This window comes from Clarias gariepinus, chromosome 3 (assembly GCF_024256425.1).
Source record: "Clarias gariepinus isolate MV-2021 ecotype Netherlands chromosome 3, CGAR_prim_01v2, whole genome shotgun sequence".
Lineage (NCBI taxonomy): Eukaryota > Metazoa > Chordata > Actinopteri > Siluriformes > Clariidae > Clarias > Clarias gariepinus.
In genome coordinates this window covers 40,358,882-40,384,123 of record NC_071102.1, presented here as the reverse complement: position 1 = coordinate 40,384,123, position 25,242 = coordinate 40,358,882, and the positions used below count along the sequence as shown (strand labels likewise).

General features: G+C 40.5%; 1 protein-coding gene across 1 annotated transcript in view; it reads right to left on the bottom strand.

The window, feature by feature from the left end:
* Window positions 1-1,529: 1,529 nt before the first annotated feature.
* Window positions 1,530-25,242, bottom strand: part of cdkl5 (cyclin-dependent kinase-like 5) — a 48,637-nt gene continuing 24,924 nt past the window's right edge. Inside the window, exons 8-18 of the mRNA XM_053492709.1 lie at window positions 25,138-25,228; window positions 21,627-21,816; window positions 21,301-21,381; window positions 20,695-20,879; window positions 19,252-20,341; window positions 14,744-14,845; window positions 9,993-10,098; window positions 9,642-9,765; window positions 9,270-9,375; window positions 5,505-5,714; window positions 1,530-2,195 (exon numbers count right to left, since the gene is read on the bottom strand). Of these exons, the coding sequence (XP_053348684.1) occupies window positions 1,803-2,195; window positions 5,505-5,714; window positions 9,270-9,375; window positions 9,642-9,765; window positions 9,993-10,098; window positions 14,744-14,845; window positions 19,252-20,341; window positions 20,695-20,879; window positions 21,301-21,381; window positions 21,627-21,816; window positions 25,138-25,228 (2,678 nt within the window). The 3' untranslated portion in view covers window positions 1,530-1,802. The remainder of the gene's footprint in view (window positions 2,196-5,504; window positions 5,715-9,269; window positions 9,376-9,641; window positions 9,766-9,992; window positions 10,099-14,743; window positions 14,846-19,251; window positions 20,342-20,694; window positions 20,880-21,300; window positions 21,382-21,626; window positions 21,817-25,137; window positions 25,229-25,242) is intronic.

Below are 25,242 nucleotides of genomic sequence, written 5' to 3'. Positions count from 1 at the left end.
GGGAAGCAGGAAAGCATAAAGGGTCTGAGCAACTTTGAACGGGGCTAAGTTATGATGGCTAGGTGACTGGGTCAGGGTATCTCCAAAACTGCAAGTCTTCAGTGGTTAGTAGCTACCAAAAGTGGCCTGAAGATGGACAACTGATGAAGCACGGACAGGGTCATGGGTGCCCAAGTCTCTTTGATGCACATGGGGAGTGGACGCTAGTCTGATCTGACAGAAGAGCTACTGTAGCACAACTGATGAAAGTTAATGATAGTAAGGTGTCAGAACACAGAGTGCATCACAGCAGACCGGTCAGGGCCCATGTTGACCCATGTCCACTGGAATGCCAAAATCTCCTACAATGGGCATGTGAGGATTAGAACATGGAGCAATGATAGAAGGTGGCCTGGTCTAATGAATCATGTTGTCTCTTATAGAGAAATGGATGGCCAGGCGTGTTTGGGTCACTTACTGGGAAAAGAGACAGCATCAGGATGTACTGTGAAAAAAAGGCAAGAGGGCGAAGGCAGTGAGATGCTTTGGGCAATGTTCTACTGAAAACCTTGGGTCCTGCCATTAAGGAGAATCTTACTTTTACACATACCCAAAATTGTTGAAGACCAATTTTGAAGTATGCTCCCTCATAAAAATGGGAACACTGCCTTCCTGTTGGCAGTGGCCTCTTTCAGCAGGATAATGCACCTTGGCACACTGCAAAAAAAAGGTTTCCCAACCCTTTAAGTTCAAGGTGTTCAATCAGCCTCTACTTTTTACCCAGCTCTTAATCTGAATGAGGATCCGAGGGGTGTGCTGTAATACAAGCCTGATCCATGGATGCCCCACCTCAGAACTTACAGGACCCCTGCACACCTTCAAAGAACAATATAAGGCAGGTGGTTCTAATGTTATGGCTAATGAACGTACAACTTATTGCGCTTACTGTACAGCTTACTTACAGTTTAAACGGCCAGGGAACTTTAAAAACAACTTTGCCGCACAACCCTAATAATGTGCGAAGGTGAACGTCCAGTATATTCAGTGCTGACACAAACCCTGCTGAATTAATCACTGTCTGCTTCGACTGTGGCTTGCTTTTCAGACTGAGCTTGACTTACAGTTCAGAGTATAGCTTACAATGCTTTCTGAAGTGGTGTCAGGAAAAGAGAAAGATAAAAAAGGTAAAAAAGGCAAAAGAAAAACAAAAATATATATATGCCACTGTATAGCTGGAGATCACGTGGTGAGGATTAGCCTCTGACAGTGTAGCTTCTGTGCTAATGGGCAGTAAGATCTCATAGATCTCGCAAAACTTTTAAAAGTTGAGATGCCTAAGTAAAAGACTCATTAAAGAACAAACTGTTTGATAATAATAATAATAATAATAATATGTACCATTTGTTACAACAATAAAATGCACTCTGTACAATGTAAATATTAAATATTAAGACACTGATAATTAATTAAATAATCTCCATGAAATATAGAATTATTACACAATAAATATTTATACATTCTCTGGTGTATAAACTAAAGCTCTTACTATTCCACGGTTAATTTACCCGTCCCCCCCCAATCTGATAAATTTCCTTATACAAATACTCAGGATACATCATCAATGTCAATAACTGAAAACTGAACCCATTAACAATAATACAAATTCTATCAAAGGATGTGAATGATTTAAAAAAACAAACAACAACAAAAAAAAAACCTCAAGATATGACTACCGCCACTTTCTGGCCAGAGGTGTCGTAAAGTGCGGAAGTGGTATTGGTTTTGCAGTTACCCTCACATACTCGCGCTAGCCATGTCTTCCCCTACAAAGCGGTTTCTTTCAGGTCATTGAGGTTTGGCATCCGGGGACGGGCAGCCCTGGCGAACCCGATGCCATTTTGCCCACCTTTACTGGCCATTTGGTCGGGATAGGGAGCCGAGGCATGCCAGGTTGACTCTATCTGCCCAGGCAGAGGGTAGTTGTGCGGCTTACGGCTCTTGGTGTTAGGAGTAATGCTGCCCACTGGAATGGCCCGTGCTTCAGGCATGCTTGGAGGTGCTGCTTTAGGTGCTGGGTTGGCAAGTGACTGGAAGCGCACTTCAGAGGAGCGATCTGGAGCAGGGGGAGGTGGCGGAGGAGGCTGACTAGCAGCTGCAGAGGATGAGGGGGAAGAGGAGAGGTGCAGCAACTTACGCAGAGACCTAAGAGGTTGGTTCTGAAAGTAAATAAAAGCAGAAGAACTATGATGACTCACATACTGCATGTAGGAAGTGACAGCCATGGCACACAGAAACATGAGAACATAGCATTATAAGAGTTTGTAAGAATATGGGTCTATATGAACTATAAGAACACAAAACCATAGGTCAGAACCATAAAAAATATAACCTTTACATCACTGGGATAATCCTCTGAATTCCACTCTGTACAGTGCATCCAGGAAGCATTCATAGCGCTTCCCTTTTTTTACCCATCGGGTTCTTGGTCACCTCCCTGAATAAAGACCTTTCTCCCTGATCGCTCAGTTTGGCACTGTGGCCCGCTCTAGAAAGAGTCCTGCTGGTTCCAAACTTCTTTTATTTACTGGTAATGGAGGCCACATTGCTCATTGGGACCTTTTACTGCAGAACTTTTTCTGTACACTTCCCCAGATCTGTGAATTAAAACAATCCTGTCTCAGAGGTCTACAGACAATTCCATCAACTTCATGGCTTGGTTTGTGCTCTGATGGAAATAAATCAACTTTTCGATGATATTCTAATTTATTGAGATTTATTGAGACCTGTAGTTAGGATCGAGGGAAAGATGAATGCAGTAATGTGCACAGATATTCTTGAAAACCTGCAACAAAGCTTTCAACAGGACAATGACCCTAAGATAACAAAGAAGTGCGTACAAGACAACTCTGTAAATGTCCTTAAGTTAAGTTTAGGTTAAGTTAAACCTTTATTTGTCACATATACATCACAGGACAGTGAAATTCCTTCTTTGCATTTTCCAGTGTATCTGGGGTCAGAGCGCAGGGTCAGCCATGATACAGCGCCTCTGGAGCAGTTAGGGTTAAGGGCCTTGCTCAAGGGCCAAGCAGTGGCAACCTGGTGGAGCTGGGCATCGAACCGATCTTCCAATCATTAACTCAGTGCCTTAGTCCTCTGAGCCACAACTGCCCAGCCACTGCCTTGAGTAGCCCAGCCAGAGCCCTGACTTGAACCCAATTGAAGATTTCTAAAAGATTTCTGTGCACCTACTTACAACTGGTGCTGAGAGGTCCCACTAAGAAGAATGTGAGAAACTGGCCAAAAATAAGTGTGCCAAGCTTTTAGTATCATACTTGAGGCTGTAATTGGAGCCAAAGGTGCTTCAACAAAGTATCAACTAAAAGTTGTAAACAGTTATGTACATCTGATCTTTTGTGTTTGTTTTTTACTTTTAATAAATTTGCAAAGATTTCAAACAAACCTCTTTCACATTGTCATTATGGGGTACTGTTTGTAGAATTGTAAAGAAAAGAATGAATTAAATCCATTTTGGAATAAGGCTGTAACATAACAAAATGTGGAAAAAGTGAAGCACTGTGAATACTTTCCAAATGCGCTGTAAGAATTTATACTTATAAAGATTTAGGACTACAACTGCAATCAGAGGTTTTTACATGCTCACCATGAACATTCAATTCAATTCAATTCAATTCAATTTTATTTGTATAGCGCTTTTAGCAATTTTCATTGCCGCAAAGCAGCTTTACATAGTCAAAAGAATTATTTAGGTTTGTATGAAATGTGAATTTGTATGAATCAAAATGGTCAGTTTGTCCCTGGTGAGCAAGCCGAGGGCGACAGTGGCAAGGAAAAACTCCCTGAGATGGTAAGAGGAAGAAACCTTGAGAGGAACCAGACTCAACAGGGAACCCATCCTCATTTGGGTGAAACAAAAGCAGTAAATGATCTGCATTTATACAGTGTGTAGGGTGGGAGGCAGTTCAGCTATAATAGCTGATGTTAATTGATGTTAATATGGAGTCCAGGTAGTTATTGAAGACCCAGGTAGACTTGTAAGAAGTAAGAAGTAGACTTGTAAGAACATGAGTGTCATTGAGCTATACACTGATCAGCCAATATTGTTTAGGCCCCCCTTTCGCAACCTGGGCAGCTCAGGCCCCTAGGAGCTCGTAAGCCCACAGGACCTCTAGGGTGTACTGTGGTGTCTGACATCAGGACATCACCAGTGCATCTCATGTGTGCTCAATCAGATTGCGATCTGGGGAGTCTGGATGCCGGGTTGGCAGTCTTGGCCTACTGCGTCCTTGGTACTGTGGAGCACTGGGTGTTCTGGTGCTTTCTATTGTGGCTAGCATTGCCTTTTATTGGTGAGTTGTACTGCATTGGCAAATGGCTTTTATGTGGGATCAGTTTGGACTTTGGACCCTGCGGGCATGGGTGAGCCAATGATCCTGTCACCAGTTTACCGGTATATAATATCAATTCTCAATGTTAATACTGTTATGTGGTGTTTTGACTAATCAATATCTATTGCTCTTATATTAGAAATTAACATTGTGCTTGAGTTTTCTTCTTGTAAAGGTGTATGTTGTACAATAATTCTGTTCCAGAAAACAACCATTTATTTTCTATATAAGGCTTGGTACAGGGTTGTGGGGACTCCTGGAGTCTCACACATACAGTGGTGTGAAAAACTATTTGCCCCCTTCCTGATTTCTTATTCTTTTGCATGTTTGTCACACTTAAATGTTTCTGCTCATCAAAAACCATCTTTTAACTATAAGTCAAAGATAACATAATTGAACACAAAATGCAGTTTTTAAATGTTTTACTCTTTGGAAATGCCAATTACCCTGCATGCTTTGAACTGTGGAAAGAAACTGGGTACACAGAGAAAAGCAGTGTGAAAATGTAACCCCGACCTTGGAAGTGCAAGGCCACAGGGTTAGCCACAATAACACAGTGCCAGCCGGAAAACAGACAGTTAAAAATTTATTGTAAGCCCAGTATCGACATGACATTTATGTTTATGATGAGTGTTCGGGAATTCAGAACGATCAGTACAAACTTAGAAGTATAAGAACTCAAAAGCATCAGAAGCATTTAGAAGTGACAAAACACTATAAGGATCCAAAACTATAATGATCCATAATGTACAGTATTTAAACTATAAGAATTCCAAAGTAAAATAGTTCAGAAGATTAAGAACTGTAAAAATGTATGACTATACAAGTTTAGAATTGTAAGGACCAAGTCTATTATGATTGAATAGTGTGCAAGAACTGTAAGGGTTCTGAACTCTGAACAGTTACATTTTCAGTTCTATAATGTTTTACATGAATTTAAAGTTATATGCACTCAGTGGAGAACATTCTAAAATTCAAAGTATATTCATGCATTTATGATGCATGATGCAAAATCAGATTTGTAAAGACATAAGAATTCATAAAAGTAGAGTTTCAGATCCATGAATACTTAATATCTTCATAATCTTTGGTTCAAGAAAATAGTAAACAATTTCTTGCCTGAGGTTGCACATTTGTATGTTTCTCTATAGGCCAGGTGTTATCTCTGTCTCTTTCTCGATCACGCCCTCGCTCTCGGTTCCTATCCCTGTCCCGGTCCCTGTCTCTGTCTCGTTCTCTCTCCCGGTTCCGGTGACGACTGCTGTGGTGGGACGACGATTTGACTGGTCTCTGGAGCACCAGCTGGTCCTGCTGGCCTTCAGCTGCAACCTGACAACCGTGCAGAAAAAGGAGTAGTGTGCAAAAAGCTCCAAAACCACAGCGACAATCGAGAGAAGCGAGGACTGGGAAACCAAAAAAACACAAATAACGTGCATGAGTCCAGCAGGCTGGGAGTGAACATCAGTTCCTTTTGCAATCCTTTTGCCTATATATAACATTATAATACATATACACACTAATATATCTTTTCTACTTTATTAGGAACACATACTATATACAACTGCATATTCATGCATGGTGAAATGCATAAAATGATGTAATTTAAGATCAAGAACTTCATGTCAAACATCAGAATTAAGAAAAAGTATGATCGCTGTGATTTTACCTGTGTTGGTACCACAATATGATGGTTTGAGTACCTTATAAACTGCTGATCTTTTAACATTACACACAACAGTCTCTTGATTTTGGAAAAATATTGTGACAGTTCCGTGGATGGACACACCTTTCCCATAAGGGAGGTCAGAAGAAAATAGCCATGGCCATTGTTTTGATGAAAAAGCTGCAGGAATATTCAGTTGTATTTGTGTTCATAATAAAATGGACAGTGGGTATACAGTATATTAATATACTGTACACAGTGTTTAAATAGCTGGACTATCAGGACACACCCAGCCCCTGTCTCTACTAACTACTATACATATGTTTGTGTTTTTTTCGGGGGGGAAAACGCACATTGTTCTATTCTTCTGCACTCTCCTGCTTCTGGAGAATCGTAAGTGTAGCTGTGCATCCAGTGTAAGCAGGCACTGCTGAAGTTCCATGCATGTGATGACATGCGTGTGCTGCTACGCTAGCAGGAATGCTAATGACGTTTTACATATTGAAAGAGTCGGGACCAGATCCATAAATCAGAACGCATGCTTAATAACATTTTTCAACAGAACTTCAACTGGGGACCACTGATATTCAGAACTGAATGATTTCTGATTCAGAATCATGTCTCTTATAGTGATGGCATGAATCTGGGCCCAATACTTGCAGTGTCACATTGAACAAACACTTATAAATAACTAGAAACAAAAAAAAGAAGTGATGGCTACATTTATAGACTCATGCAGTGAAGACTCTGGTGTGATGTCGACAATGCACAATGTGGAGTGGGACGGTTCTATGAGTGCTGTACCATGGGCTGAGCAAGGACAGGAAGCACAGAGGAGTTATGCTTTAAGCTATTCTTTGAGTTAAAGAGGGGGAAAAGGCTTTTCTTGATGCTCGGGTTCCTTCCCTCGCAGCCCTCCGTCTGGAATATAAGACGCAGAAAAAGGCCAGTGCCTCATTGCAGGAACAGACAGACATGTTTTTTTGTTGTTGAAAGCAGCAGATGAGATGAACATACGGACCCATGGTTTAGAGTTTGCACACAAAGCACGTTTTGTTTTTTGGACGGGAGGCAGATTTCCATCACAGACACACTTCTTGGGTTGGGGGGTGCACGACCGTAATTCCCATCATGCCCTTATCTTATATACAAATAGAATTAGCATATTATAGCATGAACTGAAATAGGCTAGACTGTTCTGTTTTTATTTCTGTTTATACAGTATATGAATTTATTTTTTCCCATAAAATATATAAAAATTAAACAAGTCCAGAAGGACAGAATATACTATCTATGCATGATACATAGCATCAGTTTTATAGATCGTTTTTTATTTAGAATATCACAGATAAATACTAGCATTATGTTAACAGAATATTGTTAACTACTATTAACCTAGCTTTAGCTTTATATTGACGTAAATACAATATTGCAGGCTAGTATTAGCTATAGAGAATAGAGCTTTCTATTAAGGCTAAGGAATACCATTGGCTAGTATATGCTAATGTAGTATTCTATTTAGGCTAATAAAATAGCAGAGGCTATTATTAGCTTCGTATAATGTAGCTTTCTATTAAGGCTAATAGTATATACCAAGCAAGTATTACTTTTAGTTAATGTAGTTTTCTATTAGGTCTAATTGAAATATACCAAGCTAGCATTAACTTCCGATAAGGTAGCTTTTTATTAAGACTAGTAGAATATCACAGGCTAGCTTCAAGTATAGTTAATGTAGCTTTCCATTAAGGCTAAGAGAATACTAGCCCTAGCCTATGATTTTAAAATTAATAGAATAGTGTTGGCTAGCATTAGTTTTAGATAGAATAGCTTCCTAATAAACCCAATAAAAACGTGCAGGCTTAATATTAGCCTTAGATAATGTGTCTTTCTATTAGGGCTAATAAAATATTACTGTCTAGAACTGACTTTAGATCATTTAGATTTCTATTAAGGCTGATAGAATAGTGTTGGCTAGCAGTAGCTTTAGTTCTATAGTCTTACAGAAGTCACAGGCTAGTTTAAGCTTTGGGTAATGTGGCTTTCTTTTAAAACCAAAAGAATATTATGATGACCATGATTAGTGTAATATTTAATGAGCATACCAATAAAGCTAATATTAGCTTTTATCCTATAAATGCTGGAGAGTAAGATTGCAAGGGGGTATTTACTTTTGAACTTTTTTAGATTGGTGCAGGTTGTGTCAGGGTAGCTAACTAATATACTAATTTACTAATAATAAAACCTCTATTTTGTACAAGCTGTTGTATGTTGTACAACATACAAGCCGCTTAGCAGTGATTTAATTTATTTAGTTGTAAATTGGAATAGAATGAAAAAAGAAGATTGGAAAAGTGGACTATTAATTTAGTATTTTTTGCACACACACATACTCAGACACATTGCTGTAACTGTGTAAAATGACTAAGGCGTAGTTCACACATACACAGGTATTTCTAGGAACTGTTATTTCCTCTTTTGTTCTTAAAAAATGTTCATCCAAATGAAAATGCAAAAAACGCTGTCAAAAGCACGCAAACCAACAGGCGGAGATATACCAGTGACTGTAAAGCCATGTTGGCCAATCGGAAAAAAAATATTTTTAAGCGGAGTGCGTCACACTCTGACATCTAACACAAGAGACACGGTGCATGTGGCATGTGCCCTTACAAGCCAAAAATGCAGTTTTACTGTCCACATATCAACACTGTTTTCCAAAAAGGTCAATTTTCAATTACCTAAAACAGAGTGTGAGTGTGGACAGAAGGTCAAAATTCATCGTTTAAAAAAAATAAAAATTATTTAACACCCGTGTACATGTGAAAAAGGCCTAACGGACAAACACACATCAAGCAACCCAGAGACACATAAAGACAAAGCAATCCTACTCGCAGCTGTAATAGGAACCACATTGCTGTAGTAATACTGAAACTAGGGGACACTAAGTATTAGGCATTAGGCTAATTTGTTGACACTAAGTTTCTGAAAAATTCATTTTTAGCATAGTTTTTCTCCAACAACACAATGGAGTACAAATCAGTTGTACTGTACTGGACAAGTAGATCTTGTGCTTGGACTATTAGCTTTTTAAGATAATACATCCTATGTCCTCTTTCAAATATTTGCAAAAAAGTTTTTATACAAATTCCACTGCACTCTGCATTACACTTACTGTATCAGGCAAGACTGAACATAGAGTGTTAGAGGAAAAGTATGAGGCTCACTAGTTGCGACTTCTTCTTTTTCTTCTTTATTGCTCTAAAGAATCCCTGTTTTTCCTTCTGTTTTGGAATCTCCGGTGGGTTCATAACCATTGCCTCTGTGTTATTCCTAAAATTAAAAATCAAAGCAAATATATTATGGCATGCTCCAAGACTTTTATGGCAAGATTACTTAAAAAAATGCTTTTTATAGTAAAATGCTTATTATTTTATTAAGGGGCATCCATCTAGAAGATATGGTCGGGAAAAAAGCATAAGTATACAATGAGCTAAAATGGTACAAACATTTAAGTGACATAAAAGGATATGTACTCTAGACTGTGCTGTAATACTAGTAACCACTGTAAATGAGTCATGCTATCAGTGAGAACTTACCAGGGGTCAAAGTTCGTCTGGCGTTTGGAGTGGTTGGCCATGGCAGCGCTGTCTGCTGATACTGGAGGAACTCTGCTCTGAGCCACGCTGTCATGAAAGGAATTGTCTGGTCGTGGAGATGGGACTATGATATAAATAAGGACACAATACCAGTATGTATTATTAAGATATAAAACACAAGGATTATAAGAATTTACTTCTCTGATCGTGTGCACAACATACTATTTGCTTAAGAAAATCTCTAATACTAGTGCCAACCAGATTGTTTTAAACCCCAATTAACCATCACATGATCAGCATATTGAAGGTTAAGCATTTTGGCTTTTATTCCCAATCCAGGTTTGTGAATACCTCTGTAAAAGCTGCCCACTCTGCGAGGCATAGAGTCACTATAGATGATCCGGTTCTCCTTGGATGAGGTTCCGTCTTCCATGTGTGGATCGTGGTACATCCCGACCTGCAGCATGAAAAGCATGAATACGTTTTTTCCCACACTATCTGTTCACATGCCAGTATAATTCTATGATGATTAATATAGGATATGACCTAATCCTTAAATATAATTCTTTTTAGTATGATTTGGTAAGTATCCCTTGTTTACTTATTGCACCGTTCCATTTGTAGATGCTGCATAGTTTATGCAACCAATTGAGTGAACCAGTCGGCTAAGGGAAAATGTGTAGCATCCATAGAACGGCTCTATGGTCTTCATTGTACAACTGAACAACCTAAATTACAACTTAGGTCTCTATTTTAAGTATGCTTTTACTGTAAGTGCTTCTAGTGGAACATTAAGTACAGTGAGGCTTAAAATGTAGCACCAGGTTTGTAATCTTTACCTGACAAAAAAACAATCACAGACATAGACACAGGACTGAAATTCAAAGCAAAATCAGATGAGAAAAACGTCTCGGGTTACTTGACTACTGTATAACCCTGTCTCCTGAAAAAGCGGGAACAAGATGCTGCATGAAAAACGCTATTGGAAATGCTCTTTGCGCGACCGGTTGTTAAAGCATGTGTGTCAAACATGCCACATTTTGGCTTATATAACCTCAATCAGGTGACGTCATTTGATTAGGTGCACCTGGAGGTTATAAATAGGCATGAACCGGAAACATCCTCTTTTTTTTTTTTTTAAAGGATGTCCAGTCACGCATACAGTGCGGCATTGGAGCGCAGCATCTTGTTCAAGCTTTTTCTGGGAACAGGGTTACTAGTCAAGTAACCCAAGACGTTCCCTTTTAAAAGCTACACTCGATGCTGCATGAAAAACGCTATTGGGAATGAGAATACCAACGCCGCCACACTGAAACGTGTCTGGACACCCAGGGTTGTGTAGCGTGTGGGCACAATTACCAAAGAGGTCTAGACCTGACTCTGGGATGCTGACTCGAGGACCCGTGAGGCTGGAGTGGCATGGACTTTCAGACTATAAAATCTGACAAATGTGTGCAGAGAGGAACAACCTGCCGCATCTCACACTTGCTGCAAGGGGACACCTCTTGCCAAAGCCATTGACGATGCAAGGCCCCTAGTTGAATGGGCCCTAACTCCTAGAGGTAAAGTGAGACGATGCACCTCGTAGGCTAGGGCAATAGCATCCCTCACCCAATGTGACATCGTTTGTCTAGTGGCAACCACCCCCAAGTTTGTCTAGTGGCAACCACCCCCTATAGCATATAAAAAGCTGCTCCGACTTGCGCCACTGGCTAGTGCGGTGGACGTAAATCTGCAGAGCATGTACTGGACACAGTAAGTGAAGTCTTTCCTGCTCCGGACCATTAAATGGCGGAGGACAGAAGGCTTCGAGAAGAACTGGGTGCATGGTCGAGAATAGAACTTTCGGAAGATAATTTGAGTGAGGATGCAGAATAGCTTTGACCAGCCCAGGGGCAATGTCTAAGCAGGATGACGAGACTGAGAGAGCCTGCAAATCCCCAAATCTCTTTAAAGAAGTAATGGCCATTAGAAAAACCATCTTAAGAGTCAGAAACCATAAGATGCTAAGTCCCATTGAGGGAATGCCGTTCTAGTGGGCGGGCATAACCGTTTAGTTCCACAAATAAAGCGGGCAACTAAAGGGTGCTTTTCCACAGAAACCCCATCAATCAGAACATGGCAAGCTGAAATGGCGGCCACATACATTCTAAGAGTGCTAGGACATATGCCCGAGGACAGTTTCTCCTGCAGAAACTAAACTTTTGTTCGCACTAAAACAATCCGGCAGTGGACTGGGTCTACATGGTTTGCCATACACCAACTTTCAAAACCATTCCATCTAAGGGTGTAAGTTCTTCTAGTAGAGAGAGCCCTAGCATCTCTTAGGTGGTCCCCTTTAGGGGCCAGATGTGAAGGTTCCAGAGCTCAGGCCTGGGATGAAGTATTGTCCCCTGCGCCTGAGACAAAAGGTCCCTCCTGACCGGAATCGCTCATGGCGAGCCGTCGAGAAGAGATATTAGATCTGAGAACCATACTCTGGTCGGCCAATGGGACGCTATCAATAAGAGGCAAAACCCCTGTTGATGGGGACTCTGGGGAGCAGAGCTATTGGAGGAAATGTGTAAAGACGCAGTCTAGACCATGTGTGGGCCACAGCGTCCAGACCCAGGGAAGTCACAAAATCTCTCCCAGATTTGACTGACCACTTCGGGGTGGAGATTCCATTCCCCGTGTACCACAGATTGTCTGGACAGCAAGTTTGCTTCCACATTCATATGCCGCAGAATGTAAATCGCTTTGAGGGACAAGAACTTGTCCTGTGCCCAAAGCAGAATTTGCTGTGCTAGCTTGTTCAAGCGGCGCGAACGCAATCCGCCTTGACGATTTATGTAAGAGACTACCGTAGTGTTGTCCACCCGCACTAGGACATGGTAGCCTCTCAACTGCTGGGGGAAGTATTTCAGGACCTGAAATAAAGTTCTTATTACGAGGCATTTGATGTGCCATGCAAGAAGATGACCTCTCCAGATAACTTGAGCTGGATAGCCATCTAAAACAGCGCCCCAACCAATGAGGGAAGCGTCTGTCGTTAGCATCTTGCGACACCAACACGGAGCTAGAGTGGGACCCAAAGTCTGAAACTGGGGTCTAACCACATAAAAAGGGTACGAAGCCCCTGGCGCATAACCCTTATTTGCCTCAGGGGATTGGCCCTTAGATGAAATCCCCTGGCTCTCAGCCACAACTGAAAGGGTCTCATGTGCAGAAGGCCCAAGGATATCACTGTTGATGCAGCTGCCATGAGACCTAGAATTCTCTGACAGTGACGAACAGTCACTTTGTGGCCTAGCTTGATCTTCTTTAGGGTACTTATAATCGATTCGATACGTGCAGGAGCCAGTTGTCCCTGCATTAAGATCGAATCCCATGCGACCCCCAAATACATTGTCCTCTGAGCAGGAGAGAGAATGCTTTTCTTGACGATGATGAGCTCCCAGGAGATAGATAACCCGCAAGCATCTCCTCAATCTGGGACATCATCATATAGCCATATTCCCTTGCATCATTGATAGTCAAATAAATCGACTATCGATCCCCAGGAGGGAGCCGATTTTCCTTTAAAGAGCACGAGCCGGGCGCAAAAACTCTGATTGAGTCCGAGGATAGCATGATCTTCCCCCAAACATTTAACGTAATATTTCCTTTTACTTTCGCTTTCTGCTTCTTTTCTTTTTAACTGCAGCGCAGTATTTAACACACAGATTTTGCACACATGCAAACACAATGCGGTCCTTGAAGACAAAAAGACCTGATGATGTTTCCGGTTCATGCCTATTTATAACCTCCAGGTGCACCTAATCAAATGATGTCACCTGACCGAGGTTAGATAAGCCTAACTTTGGCGTGTTTGACACACATGCTTCCTTTATACTAGCTCTCTAATAGTGACAACACTCAACTCATCCTCTTATTTCCTTCTTCAGGCATTTATGTTTTTTGCAGTGATCTCAGACTGCCAGGGAGACATCTCGTTATGTGTGGCAGCTCATCAGCTAAAAGTAAATCCGAAATAGACTAAGCAGGTTCTGGAGGTGCATCCCCAGGTCAATATCTTGTCCATGTTTCTGGACAAGTCTCAAATCGCTTTATATGTCAATAATGAGAGTCCTGTGCAACCAACTATCCTTCTCATTAGTGATGGGAAGTTTGAATCATTTTATTGACTCAGTTCTTTGAATCTCGTTCATCAAAATTAAAAATTTAAAACTTTGAGTGATTTAGTTCATTTCTTTTTTTTTTTATTCAGAAATAATAAAATGTAAAATTTTCAATTAACAGACACCCAACATGTCTACATACACAGATTTTGGCTATAGCTCCAGTGATGAAAATATTACAATGCTGCTAAAGACATATTATAATAAACAGAATGAGCAGCTCACCTCTCATATCTTCTGGTTCGAGTCATTCGTTCTTTTGAATCTATTGCACTACATAGCGTCCATGGGAGTCACAGGACAAAAGAAGGAACGATTCGAACCAAAAGACTCAAAGGTAACTACTTATTTCTGTTTTTTGTACATAACCTACGAAGGTTTTGCGGTGCTTTGCGCATGCGCGCCCAGTAGAAAATAAATGAATCACTCCGTGAAACCACTCGTTCTTCTGAGTCACGTTAAAGACTCGTTCAAAAAGAACGAATCATTCATGAATGACACATCATCACTTCTCATCTTACCTCACCTCACTAAACTCACTTGTTTATGCAGTTCCCACAAGTTTTTTCCACCATACTGCTATGTTAAACCACTGATGCTTACCTAAAAAGACATCATACTCCACATACCACTGATCATGCCACTGATCAAGATGCATCTATCCTGTTCTGGCACCAAAGTGGCAGAATGAACCAACTAAAGAACTACCCCTTGATGACCACTTTAATTAACACTTGTCAATCAATTAACCAACCATTACTGGTATTGTGTTTCTGTTCATACTTTACTCTCCTACAGGAAGTGAACTAGCATAAGGTGGCACCTCACTCGTTCTAATGCCATGTGATGAATGCTCTAAATATAAATAGTAAAAATTTAGTTCTAATATGGTCTGTTTATTATGCATATGGTGAGGCAGATTAAAGAATCTTAGATTCAGACCTCATTTTTGGCACGCTGTGAGTGGAAGGAAGTGGTGTTGTCCCTTGTTGAGTCTTTAATTGGACCATGAGAGTGAGGCTTCTCTTTTGGAGACTGGTCATTCTGTTAACACAAACACACAAGAATCAAAGAAGTGATTTTTTTACTCTATAAATTAATTAAAGACTTTGTAAATCTAGAGTGCAAACATGTAGGAAGTAAAGCCAGAGATAATCCATCTTAGTCACCCATTTTGAAGGAGCAAAGGTTGTTGTACAATTAGGTACTTAGGTGTTTCCTGGTTGTCTGCATCACAAATTTATGAGTAAGAAAGCTAAGAAGAGGATCATCACAGATGATGTGGCTCCTGGAGTACGCTTATGCTTGAGTCTCACCATGAGAATAAAGTATGCCCCAATACCAGTAACGTTGTTACTGTACAAGCCTTTATATGACCTAATCACTTTCTAATTAATTATTGTCCTAAATTATTTATAAGGTGTTAGACCTTGATGTGTTTTTTGTTTGCATCCATAATAAACAACTTACATTGATTGGAAATAAGAATGGCTATATATTGTTATATATTATATTAATAATTATAATAATAATAATTGTTATTTAATAGACCACCTGTGTATATAGTATATTCACTTTAGATTTCAATGTTTTTTTCCAAAATTTTCTTCCTAATTTAGTCGTGTCCCTTTCTTACCCATTGTGTTAGGGCACTTCCACATAATTGGCAACTACCAACACGTGCTTTTTCCAACACACAAGAAGCCTGTCGCTCACATGAACTGTCAGTCATGTACCCTTCGGGTCGGCATAACACACTCAGAGGACATCGCTATCCGATCCCTTCCGCTTGTGGCCATGACTTGCTAGTGTCGCTACGATCGATGTGGGATTTCGAGTGTGCCATCGCTCTTCCCTTGAGAGAGTGTGGCCAATCTGTCCTGTCTGTGCTCACAGTATGAGAACCCCCAATAATAGTGCTAAGTACTCTTCCGCTGTCCCCATACGGAGCTCATTGTGAACTTTGCTTTGTATAAGGACATAGAAGAGAAATAATAAATCTTATTAGCCACAAAACTGAATCTTGAGAAGATACTGTTGATGTTTCAACATGACAATGACCCATGTCATACAGCCAAAACTACAAACTCAAAGTCCTACAGTCTAGCTATGGATCTTCATGGACGCTGTAGATTCTACCAAGCTAATTAACCTGCAAGCTAATTACTTTTTACGCTAGACAACTTTGAGCTGTAAAAGCGAAACAATGTCTAATGTTGGGATCATATTATATGATAAGGTTTTTATTTACTGAAAATGTTAATAATGGAGTAACGAAAAGACACAAATTACTAGTCACATAGTACTGTGAAATGTGTATCCATGTCATCTTCTGAATTACATTACTAATGAACACAATATGGCGGCAAGGTGGCTTAGTGGTTAGCACTGTCGCCTTGCACATCCAGGTTCGAATCCCGTCTCAGGTCTGTGTGCATGGAGTTTGCATGTTCTCTCTGTGCTTGGTGGGTTTCCTCTAGGTACACCGGTTTTCTCCCATAGTCCAAAGACATGCAAATTAGGCTAAGTGGCGTTTTCAAATTGCCTGTATGTGTTAATAAGCATGTAATTGTGAGTATGTGGGTGTGCCCTGTCTCATGCCCTATGTCGCCTGGGATAGGCTTCAGGCCCCCCGCGACCCTGAATACAGGATAAAGTGATATTGACGATGAGTGAGTGTAAATAAATTAGGGGTAACTGAGTAGTTAAGGTAATGGACTATGGTTCAAAAGGTGCCAGGTTTAAACCCCACGACCACCAAGTTGTCCCTGTTGGGCCCTTAAACAAGGCCCTTAAACATCAACTTCTCGGATGTATAATGAGATAAAAAGGTAATTCGGGAAAAGGGAAAAGGGTGTCTGCCAAATGCCGTGTATGTAAATTAAAAGAATTATCAAGAATCATGAAGAGTGTACAAAGTATTTCAAGTCCGCAGACTATAAACATGCCAGGTCAGACAATCAAACGTTCTCTATAACACTATTCCACAGTTAGTGACCATGTTTTGATCTTACTTCCACTATCTGAGCCACAACCGGGGCTAAATGTCGCCTGCAGTAAATGTAAAACTCAATAGCTTGCTACTTTTTCTTGGTGTAATATGCTTCAACATTCTTTATCTGAACGGTGCATGCTACTGCTTCCTAAACAAACTGAAGCTCAATTAAAGATACAGCAGAACCGCCAGGAAGTTTCCATAGTAGTTGTTATAAAAGCATGCACTAGTTTCTTAGCATCATATAAGATTAACATTTCTTACTATAACATTTGTTACATGAATTAAATCTTAGGTTAGGGTTACAGAGGGTTTTATCTTTAGCTTTAGTTTGTACTTCTTGGTGACAAACACATAATGCCCATTAATACTCTACAAAATGACATGCTGCCTTGAGGATTATATGGTGCTGCAGTAATTCTCACGAGTTAACAGAACATTTCAGAAAGGCATGTGAATTGCCTTTTACAGGATGGATGATGCATAATGATTTGCTGGCAGCCTTTCTTTTCTAGAATTATTATTATTTAAAATTTCTGATTATACTGAGTTCTGGACGAATTAGAAAATCAGAAATAGCTCCATCATTTTTCATTTGGACACAATAACTAGATCCAGATGGGATGCACTCAGTATAATAATTTCCTTAAAGCCATGTTGCTGTTACAAAACCACAAAAGGATTATTGAAGTTGGTCTTAAAGCAGCGTTGATATGTTAATATACTGTATACCATGTATATATAGTGGCTGTAATGGTTCCTACCCTCCACACTGGAACTATGGAGACAATCAGGGATAACACATGCATTTCTGTACAATAATGCTCTCTACTGTTCATTTGAGGTGCAAGCAATCTGTCAGCTGTCCCACTAAGATAATTTGCGTCAGTAACTTTCGAAGGCATGCTCTATTTCAGACAAATTTCCTTTTTCTTTCATTTCCCAGGATAGTAGTTCCTTGGTGAAGGGAGGTGCTGTAGTAAGCATGTGTAGGTTATTTTTATCCCCAGTGTTGCCAGATCAGGTGACGTTTTAACATCCTGAGCTGGAGCCATGTGTCAGTAAGGTAATAAAAAAATCAGAAAGTGGACACTATATATATATATATATATATATATATATATATATAATTATATATATATATATATATATATATATATAATTATATATATATATATATATATATATATATTTTATTTTTTATATATTTTTTGTAGTTTTTATATATATATATATATATATATATATATATATATAATTTTTTTCAAATGAATATATTTTATATATATATATATATATATATATATATATATATATATATATATATAATAAGGTAATAAGTTCAAAATATTGATAGATGCCTGTTTGAATTGTGAGTTATTAGGTTTTTACTTTATAGCTACATCTACATAAGATTTTTTTTCTTGATGTACTGTAATTGCGCAGTTGTATCATACCATACTCTCATAAAGCAGACTTGGGCATTTTTGCATTTTAAAATGTTAACTTTTTTGATGTTGTTTAGTGTTTCCCAGGTTTTATTGCTTCTGGAGTAGGCTACATTGTCTCACTAGGGGAACATCATTTACATAAGCTGTTTTGTGTATCTTTGGGTATTGCTACTGAGCAATTTTGTATGACAAAGTCGTTTAAAGCAAAGTATGTGCACATATAATTGTGCTACACTTTGAGTTCTAGTCCTGATATTATTTGAACTTTTTCAAATCAAAGTGAGCAGGTATCCAACCCTGCCTAAGTGGGATTTTATGAGTGTGATCTGGCAACCCCAGGCTTGTACTTTACAAATATATTAGTTAGGAATATTTTTGCAGGATTGGGTTTTTGGGAAACTAGTAAAAACCTGCTCTGAATCTCTGCCTGGGTTATATTTGTGTACGTGACATTTCAGAGTCACTCCGCCTTTTTCACCTAATGATTTCTGCCTAATTTGTGCCTTGTACAAATTGGAACATGGTGGAAGTCTTCTGACTCAATTTAAGATGGTCTTAAATAAATAAGCAAATGACCAAAAGCGACTTCTCCTGAAATCCTGAAAAGGCCAGGTTGTGGCTAACAGTAGCAAAAATTGACATAACTTACATGGTTTAAAAAACTGAGAGGTATGTGCATTTTCAGAAGGAGAATTAGTGCAGGAGGAGAAGCTCTGAAGAACATGGTGATGCCATCATCAGCCAAGCTAACCACGGATAACAAGGGAGTTTGTGCAAATAAATTAATATCAATGTTGTTATTTATCAGTCAACCTAACGTATTCCCCGGCTACAGCTTGATTATTAAATAAACCATAAGATACTGACATGTATTAGCTTAGTGGAACAGCTAAACATCTGAGCCTCAGATAAACTTATACTTTCATGTAAAAAAAAAATAAAGTTATACATTTCAGGGTTGGTTACAGACAGACAGACAAACAAAAAGATATAAAGAGTCTGACCCTGCTGATGTCCTGGCTGAGCTCCTCTCTGGAAGAGCTGGTAGGGTGGCGTGGTAATGTGCGGTGAGGCAGCTGAGGAGAGAGCAGCTGTAGGCTGCTGGCCCGTGTTGGCACAGCCTGGCCCACTGCCAGCCCAGCGTCCTGCCCATGGGTCCGGTGGCGGTCTCGTCGAACGTACATAGAGTGCCTGTGGGGGCGCTGCTGAGACGAGAAGGGGCTGGTGTAGCCCAGGCCGTAGGGGGCGGCCTCGTGAGGGGCAGAAAGCGTGTGAGTATGCATGCCTGCGGCTCCAGCCAACATGGCCGGATCCAAAGTATCTGGCACTTTGGGTTCCTCTGGTGTTTTTTTGCGGCCTGAGGAGTGGTGCGAGTCCAGGGTGCCACCCTCCATGCGAGGGTTGGTGCGCCCTATGGGGCTATGGCCCTGACGATCTGAGCCAGAGTGCCGCTCTGTTCGGGGGCTGGCGGGAGCGGCATTCAAATCCAAACAGCTAGTCTGGAAGTACCGAGACCCAGAGCCAGAACTGGGCACAGACTCTTCTAGGTGAAGGCGTGGCTCGGCAAGGTTTCCAACAGATTTGGTATCACTTAGTGTGCCGTGACTTTTGGATAGGCCGAGGAAAGAGGAAGTGCTCTTGGAGGATGATGACGAGGGCATGGAGCCGTGTGAGCTCTCCATGTAGCCGTGACGCCCGTGCTTGTCGCTGGACTGGAGAGTGCTTGTTTTGCCCTCCATAAAAGACGACGATGGCTGGCGGTTTTGTTTGGATGATTTGAGGTACTTTCCGGTGGAAATGTCTATGCCGCCGGTGGTTTTAGGCCCGAGTGTGAAGTCAAACTCGATTTTCCCCTTGGCATCCTTGGGACTCAAGAGATGGGGAAGATTGTTGTTGGCCAGCTCTTTGTTGCAAGAGATCGAGCGGTTCAGCGTCTGGCTCTGGTAGCTCTTGGGATGTAGTTGAGGGCTCAAGCTGGCTGGCACGGGCCCACCACCACCATTCAGGAAGCCTTCAGTACTCCGGCGCAAGTCTTCATGGCGCGGCAGCGATGAGCAGTCTTTGCTGTTGGAGCGACGATGACTAGAGCTCTTGCTGCTGCAGAAAAAAAAAAGAGTGAAGGAGAATTACAAATGGTCACGACAGAGGGAAATAAGACAGACTTGATAAATTGGAGTGGTATGCATGTGCGAATATTAACATATAATACTGATTTGCATCTATATAACTTGATCTACTTATGTTTCTCAAGTCAGCTGCAAATTAGACATTTCTGGGCACCACTATTTGTAGGCTTTGTAGCTTTTTTTCACTGCCTCCGCTCATACAATTATTGTCTTTAAAGCTATCATAATTTAAAATACTGTGTGTCTGGCTTACCTTCAGTAGATTATCTCACCTGGATAGTGTAGATTTGTACATAAGAAATACATGGTAATGTGTGTCACAGAGTGGAGCTAGCTGACCGGCTAGGAATGGTGTTGTCCCCGTGGTACGGTTTCCTCTTGGAGGATCGGGGTGGGGTCGGAGACGGAGGCGCAGGTCGCTCCAGCACTCGCAGCGCCTGGAACACGAGGTGGTTCAGACACTGCTCTGTCAGAAAGCGCTCCGACGGGTTCAACAGCAGCAGGTTCTGAACAGGAGGTGAACCAGATTTAGAACAGCAAAGCAAAATCACGGAGCACAACGGGCTGAAAAAATAAAGTGGAACAAATCTGCATAATTATGAAAACCTATTCATAACTGTGTTGGCGGAAGGTGTGTAATTGTGCACAGGTGTTCTCACAACCTCAAAATCTTTTCTGTTGCATTTCAAAGCATGATGACTGCCAGGGTGTTAAATTCTGTATTTAAAAGTAGTCTAAAAATAATGCAGACTTTTGAAAGGACCATATACAGAGCATCATTTAACATTAGGAGTTACTACTGGGTATCTTGTATTCTATTGAAAGTGTGTAGCCTGCCCCCTACTGGAAAATATGCGAAAGTGAAAATTAAAATTGCTTCCATGGGTAAGATAAATTCACTAAATTCACAATGGGTTTAAATCTTACCTTCATAAGATCCAACATGAGTCCGTTGAGGATGCCTAGGTATCTCCTTTCCAGGGTCTGAGGATGACTGACTGTAGGGAACTGTCACAATCCATACAAAAACATGAGGAGTGGAGGAAAAAGAGAAATATATTTATATTGTAATCTTTTTACTAATTCGTTCATTCATAAGACATAAAAAGCTGGAAAGAGAAATGGACAGCTGGTGATGGAGAGTGAAGTGATTATGATGTGCAAGCAAAAGCCAAATTCTTGTCTTTTATTCACAGCTGGTGGAGATATAGTACACTATAAAGAAGAGAAGAGAAGAGAACCCTAGTTCCTACCCGCAGACCAGCGAAGCGGGGGTTGCTGTAGAAGAGCTTCATCTGCTCAGGCGGCAGCGGCCCCAGCACTTTCTGGATGGTGAAGAGCTGATCGATCTCACTTTCTCCCGGAAATAAAGGCTGCCCGTCACTCAGCTCACCCAGAATACATCCCACTGACCACATATCCACGGCCTTCCCATACGGAGCTCTGAGGAACACAGCAAAAACTCGCTATTACAAAGACAAACACAGCCTTTAAAAACAGAGACAATTTACAGTGTGGCCCAAAAGTCTGAATCCGAAGGCATACTGTATGGAGTTTTATACAAAAGTTAGTTCCGACAGAGTAATCTGATTGGATGTAAGCATTCTACGCGTATTGATGTAAAGCATAACAGCGCTGGGACATTTAACTATATGCATCTCTCTATGTCCCAGGTGTTCTAACATCGTTAATTACACTAACTGTCATTCGCAGCATGGGTGAAAGTAGGTCGGTGTGGCTTGCAGAAGTGAAAAGAGAGGAGAGCAGCTGTGTGGAAAGAAATCCCACATTCAAAACCAGTCACAGAAGCACTTTCAGCAAGTAAACGCGCCTGATGATGTTATCATCCTAAACAACACTTTGTCTAGTTAGTGACGTTCCAAATTGCCTCTGAACGGTCCATGTTGTTCTATTCACAGCTAACACAAGTTACATGCTAGCTTCTAAAACAAGGCTGAATCCCCAAATCCCACTCTAGAAAGCTACTTGGTGAGCGGAACAAGGGATTGTACAGTACACTCTAAATAGTGCGCTAGCTAGTGAAAGCCAGTGTGCTAGCTTTCCTTTTAACGCTATTTGAAGTTCAGATATTCTAAGTGGACTAAGTGAAGATATAAAGTAAGTCCGGTAGTTTTCTCAGGACTGTCCACCACCTCCATGGCTTATTTCCCACCTTTTGGCTACATAGTGAGAATTGAAAACAATTTTCCCCCCTTTTTCACCCTGCTGGAAAAATCCAGCATAGGCAAGCATGATTTATATGCTGGTCTGTGCTGGTTAATACTGGTTAGTGCTGGTCTGATGCTGGTTTAGCTGGTGAACCAGCATAGCTGATGGAAGACCAGCATATCTACTGTATGCTGATGAAACCTTAAAACCAGCATAACTGAGCTGATAAGGGTGTCAGGGGTAGCTCAGTGGTTAAAGGCATTGGACTACGGTTCGGAAGATCCCAGGTTCAAATCCCACAACCACCAAGTTGCCACTGTTGGGCCCTTGAGCAAGGCCCTTAACCCCTCAACTGCTCAGATGTATAATGAGATAAAAATGTAAGTCGCTCTGGATAAGAGCGTCTGCCAAATGCCTAAATGTAAATAAGTTCTCCAACAAGGTATAGCTACCTTTACTGGGCAACAAGCAGGGTTTTGCAAGTTAAACTTGGTTACCATTTTAGCTCATTATCTTGTTTTTTAACAGATACAGTAGTACTGAGAATAGTGTGTGATGTAAATCCATGGACCGTGTAGTGGTATCTTTAAATGCATTAACATACAAAAGACAGAAATAATCCATTTACTAAAAAGATGTAAATGCATAATTTTACATTTATTAAATATCTGCTGGGTTGTCTAAGAACACAACGCAAACCTTTTATACAAATGCACTGACAATAAAAGCATATTTTTAAAAAGTAATCAATTAAAATCACTTAAAAACCCAGCATAGACCAGTATAGGTAGTCACCAGCTTGACCAGCAATTATACCAGCATATGCTGGTCTATGCTGTTTTTTTTTTTCAGCAGGCAGTCTAACACTGCTATCCGTTATCACCCAAATGAGGATGGGTGTCCTGTTGAGTCTCTGTGTTCCTCTTCATGTTTCATCATATTGCCGTGTTAGGGAGTTCTTCCTTGCCACCTTCGGCCTCGGCTTCATCATCAGGGACAATCTGATCGTTCTGATTTATACACATTTCCTTACAGGTTTTAAACTCGTTTCTTTTTGATTTTGTAAAGCTGCTCTGCGACAATGACCACTGTTAAGAAATTATATACTGCAAGTAAAACTGAATTGAACTGATTTAATTACTAACTGTGGGTCGCCAGCTCTGCCAGTTGCGGAGTCTGTGGAGCGAAAATAACTGGTTAAAAGGAACAAACCAAACATAATCTGATGATAATAAATCGAGTTTGTGGAACTTTTGTATAAAAGCAATATCACATTTAAGGTCAATACTGAATATCAGCATGGCTGTGATACAATATAATATAATATAATATAATGGAAATTCAAGCACAACAACACTCAGATGAGATAAGATGGAACAGAACCAGAACTAGCATGACTTAACATTTTCTTTTTTGGGGTCGTCTGAATTAATACTTTATCTCTGACGGCCCCGAACAATTGCTGCACTGAAGAAATCACATCTGCATGATACAATGCACCAGTTGATACATTAAGGTACATTCGACATCCTCTGCTCAGTTACTAGAACCTTTTATATGAATTCTGTCATTTCTGCTCTTAAACGCCTGCCTAAATGAGTAAATATCAAATTAAGAAGTGCTCTGTGAGCTGAACCAGGTGTGTTGGAACCGGAAGGCGCTACAATTAGCAGACATATCACTGTCAAATTATCGTTTGTTGGCACATTTAAGACAAATTAGTTTGTCAGGATCAGAAAATACAAAGCGTTTAGAGCCGTGATGAATAGTGCACCAGTGCACACCAGTTTACCCGTTTAATGGAAAGCAAAAACAAGCCTATATTAGAAAAAAATATTTTTTTTGATCAAAGGAAATTGCAACCAGATGAAAGTGTTAGAGAATAGGGAAGGGACGGAGGATGATGGAGGGAGAGAGAGAGAGAGGGAGGGAGAAAGAGAGATGACTTGAGACAGCAGACTGAAAGACAGCTCAGCTCCGAGATGCGAAGAGAGGGAGGGTGAGAACATTCGAGTAGGCGGAATTTAAATGGCGAGACTTTTGGAAAAAAAAAACATTTGTAGCATTCCCTCTCTCGCTCTCTATCTCTCTTTTTTGATTTCTCCTCTGGTGGTGAGCAGAAAAATATCAATTTAAACAACAATCATCTCCAAAAAGCTCTAAGCTTCCAGAACGATCTCCTGTTCCACATCAAACCAAAGTCTATCCATGAACACGGCCTTTTCCATACAATATAATATTATATATTTTTATCCTGTCATGTGTTCTCCCAGTTTCATATGTTCACTCGTTTCTTCTTGTGGGGGAATTTCAATAGAAAACCTCAGCTTATTAGATCTGAATCTGCTTTGTGGCAATGCCTATAATAAAAATAAAAGCATTACGCAAATAAAACAGAAATAAACGGAACAGCATTAAAGTGCAAAGCAAACACCAGCGAGGAGCAAATCTGTTTATTAGCAAAAAAAGAAAATGCAAGACCTATGGAGTGTAAAAGTGTCAAGGGGTGAAGGGACCCGCTTCACCGCGACTCTGTGCTGGAACGGAATTCCGATCGACAGAATGAAAACGGACTTGTTAAGATACAAAACTCACCCGAGAAGTAGTTCAGGAGATCGGTACCACCTGGTGGCCACATACTCTGTGTAGTTGGCGTCGCTGCCTTCTGAAAGATTCCGTGCAAAGCCTGAAAGAGAAAAA